General features: G+C 32.5%; 1 protein-coding gene and 1 long non-coding RNA gene across 2 annotated transcripts in view; one reads left to right on the top strand and one right to left on the bottom strand.

Moving 5' to 3' along the window:
* Positions 1-429: 429 nt before the first annotated feature.
* On the bottom strand, positions 430-844 carry LOC109586783 (uncharacterized). The gene is made up of 2 exons (XR_002187224.1): positions 757-844; positions 430-582 (listed from the first exon to the last, which is right to left on the bottom strand). It is a non-coding gene; the product is annotated as an uncharacterized LOC109586783 (long non-coding RNA).
* A 1,160-nt stretch (positions 845-2,004) lies between these two features.
* The window catches only part of LOC109586776 (uncharacterized), a 4,850-nt gene continuing 2,688 nt past the window's right edge, over positions 2,005-4,166 (top strand). The window contains exons 1-5 of the mRNA XM_020002984.1: positions 2,005-2,066; positions 2,120-2,413; positions 3,330-3,343; positions 3,592-3,814; positions 3,863-4,150. Of these exons, the coding sequence (XP_019858543.1) occupies positions 2,009-2,066; positions 2,120-2,413; positions 3,330-3,343; positions 3,592-3,814; positions 3,863-4,150 (877 nt within the window). The 5' untranslated portion in view covers positions 2,005-2,008. The remainder of the gene's footprint in view (positions 2,067-2,119; positions 2,414-3,329; positions 3,344-3,591; positions 3,815-3,862; positions 4,151-4,166) is intronic.

Genomic DNA, 4,166 nt, shown 5'->3' with positions numbered 1-4,166 from the left:
TAATCCTGTTATATCATTCATATTCCTTATTTGGTAAGTTGTACTGCTATCAGTTCCATTACACTGTACAGTAACTGTACATGTTTCAGGAGCTTCACCAGTACACTCCAGTATAATCTATGAATGAGTAATAATAATAATGATGATGGTACTAATAGCATACTGGAAGATTGAATCTGACAATAACTATATCTTGTATATAGTAGAGTAAGTCAAGTGATGTATTTGCTATAGTTGATCTAGGAACTATGTAACAGTATACAATATTGATATACTATTCACATGTACATGTACCTCTTTGATATGAGAATGTATCATTATTAGATATTCCTTCTCCTAATTCATTAACTCCAGTTATAACATATGTATAACGATGAATAAATAAATTATTATCCACAAACCGATAACTGGTATTATATACTGATACAGTATCCACTAGGCTACCAGTAACAGCATCATATATTCTTAGTATGTAATACAGTATAGATACTCTATCATCAACTGTAGGAGCAGTCCATGTTATATCAATAGTAGAACAGTTGTCAATTGAAGAGTCAATGTTAGTAACTGGTCCAAGAAAACCTAATGTATAGGTTGATCAATCAATAATGGGTTTCTAAGTTTCTTTAGTTATAAGTCAAACTCATTTTGTTTTTGACTCTACTTCATGTCTTTTTTGGAGCTTGAAGAATAGACAAAATGAAGTTTGACCAAACAAAAGAAACCAGCCATATGATACAAAATGTTTGTACTTACTAAACCCAAAAGATGACATATCATTAAATGTTCCTCCATTATTACTCAGTGATACATTAACAGTAAATGTATTTAAGTTAGTTACTGAAGTTGCAATCATCATTTGATCATTAACTTGTACTGCTGTACTGCTTATTATTGCGTTATCAGTATTCAGTATACTAACTGTTATACTATTAGGATACTCTCCTTTACATAGTTCACTGACCTAGTGTGTGAGAATAATGGTGAATTGAAGTTATGCAAACAATAGACTATCATAAGCTTGTAGTGAATATACTTACATCAATACTGATATTCAATGATATTAGTTGTCCATCAATTACTGGTACCACTGATACAGGAGGAGTAATGAGAGGAACTGAAAGATACACTGTGAGCATATACATGAAGCCATAGTAATGCTAACCTCTTTCATAATAAAAACTGATATTATTAGATGAACCTATTCCAGCACCATTAATAGGAGAAACTGATACATTATTTAATATACAAGGATCAGGATTAGTAGCTGATAATATAATACTCTTGTTAGTAGTAGTAATGTTCACTAATCCATTGACTATATAGTATCCAGTGATAGGTACATTATCCAGTGTATAAGGAGCTGTCCATGTTAATAATACACTGGATCCATTATTAAAGGTATAATCCAGATCAACAACACTAGCCAATAGACCTAAAGAAGTGACTAATGATAATAAATACACACACACACTAACCTTGTATCATTAATATTGCTGTATCACTGAACACTGCCTGAAGAGGTTCATCAGTACTAGCTCTACACCTCACTTCAGTATTATTATTATGATCATAAGCTATTGCTTGTAGCTCTGCTCTTCTAGTACCACCACTACTACTTGATGTTACACTAAATTCCTTATCTGTAACAGCTCCATCAGTAGCTGGTGTATTATTGACTCTGAAGGAAAGGTCATCAGCAGTAGCTTCACAAGAGAAGACAACAGTAGAGTTGAGTGATACTGGCTGTACTGTTATATCTATAATGACAATAAAATCAAATATTAATAATCATAATAATAATAGATATATACTTACTAGCACAATGAATGTACTGCAGCCTCCACTGCAGCAAAAGGAGCAAAATCAGATTTAACATTCTCAAATAAAAGAAGGGTGTGGTTAGCCAGATTGCATATATGCATATTTAGAATTCGTTTATATTTGGGCCAAGGCCTCGGCCAAGGCGCAGGCAAATTAGCTCAATATGTGCTCCCCTATCCAGGCTATGACCTTTTTATACGCTTATCTCTTTACCTTTGTCCTTCAGTCGACTCATTGTGCTAGTAAGTATCAATACTACTACTACACTAACAGTTTAGATTTTTTATTATCATAGATATAACGCTTCAGCCAGTGTCAATTAATACAACACTCAACTCTACTGTTGTCTTCTCTTGTGAAGCTGTGGCTAATGATCTTAGTTTCAGAGTTAATAATACACCAGCTACAGATACAAATGTTACAGATAAAGGATTCAGTGTAACAACAAGCAGTAATGGTGGTACTATAAGAGCAGAGCTACAAGCATTGGCTTATGATCATAATAATAATACTGAAGTGAGATGTAGAGCTATTACTGATGAACCTCTTCAGGTGGAGTTCAGTGATACAGCAATATTAATGATACAAGGTTAGTGTGTGTCTGGTATGGGTATGATGCATATTTTTCATCATTCACTTCTTTAGGTCTATTGGATAGTGTTGTTGATCTGGATTATACCTTTATTAATGGATCCAGTGTATTATTAACATGGACAGCTCCTTATACACTGGATAATGTACCTATCACTGGATACTATATAGTCAATGGATTAGTGAACATTACTACTACTAACAAGAGTATTATATTATCAGCTACTAATCCTGATCCTTGTATATTAAATAATGTATCAGTTTCTCCTATTAATGATGTTGGAATAGGTTCATCTAATAATATCAGTTTTTATTATGAAACAGGTTAGTCCTACTATGGCTTCATGTATATGTTCACAGTACCTTAATGTAAATTTTAATGAGGTTATAATTTTTATCTTCACCATGAAAGTAATGTACATAGTGATCTTGTAGTAGTACTGGTACATTGTTCTTATGAAAGCTGTTGAATAAAAAAGGAATTCGTTGTGATTGTTCATGACTTACTATTGTTTGTCTATGAACAGTTGACCTTATACCTTGCATTCCTTAGTACAATAAACTAGGTGTGTATATATTCCATGTACCGTATAGCTAGAAATTTTGGAGTGTTAAAATTTGGCGAATTGACTTTAAAAGAGGTTTGGAGGTTAAAATTTTGGCGAAATTTTAACCCTGTGCATGCTTCTGCGGAACTTTATCAAATTGGAGACTAAAAATTTGGCAAATGGACCTCAATTTTCCAATTCGGTAAGATTTTACTCCACCAAATTTTTTAGCTATATGGTATGTTCTGTGTGTAAATGTACATGTAGCTGCTTCTTAAATAAACATTTTTTGGAAAATATTCCAGGCACTTGCCCAAGTTGTTGGCTATGGTGTAATGAAGCATTAGTTTTATTACTATCTTATAGATCAGGTTGATAGAGTAATTTGTAGTGTTAATTGTATGTTTTACTCACATGACCAATGGTGTGCATATTGCCTATTCATTATCTTTATCTTTCAGTTCCTCTCATTACTCCTCCTGTATCAGTGGTACCAGTAATTGATGGACAACTAATATCATTGAATATCAGTATTAATGTAAGTATATTCACCATAAGCAATGAGCAGTTATGAATACAGGTTTTGCATAACTTCAGTTTCACTTTATTCCCTGAACACCACTCATAGGTCAGTACTCAATGTAGAGGAGAGTATCCTAATAGTATAACAGTTAATATACTGAATACTGATGATGCAGTAATAAAGAATACCAGTATACCAACACAAGTTAATGATCAACTGATGATTACTGGAGTAATAACTGTACCTAATAATTTAAATACATTTATTGTTAATGTATCACTGAGTAATAATGGAGGAGAATATCTACCTACACCTTCTTTTGGATTTGGTAAGAAACTATAATTTATTCTTTAATTTAGTCTTACACTACTATTAGGTTTTCTTGGACCAGTTACTAACATTGACTCTTCAATTGACAACTGTTCTACTATTGATATAACATGGACTGCTCCTACAGTTGATGATAGAGTATCTATACTGTACTATAATCTCAGTATATATGATGACATAACTGATCAGTTCTTGAGAAATGAAGCAGTATATGATACCAGTTATCAGTTTAAAGATGAGGAATTATTTCGACATCGTTATACATATGTTATAACTGGAGTTAATGAATTAGGAGAAGGAATATCTAATAATGATACATTCTCATATCAAAGAGGTACAATAAGTAAAGG

Source organism: Amphimedon queenslandica, unplaced genomic scaffold, assembly GCF_000090795.2.
Source record: "Amphimedon queenslandica unplaced genomic scaffold, v1.1 AMPQUscaffold_12788, whole genome shotgun sequence".
Lineage (NCBI taxonomy): Eukaryota > Metazoa > Porifera > Demospongiae > Haplosclerida > Niphatidae > Amphimedon > Amphimedon queenslandica.
The sequence above is the reverse complement of the archived record's forward strand: the minus strand, read 5'-3'. Positions and strand labels throughout refer to the sequence as shown.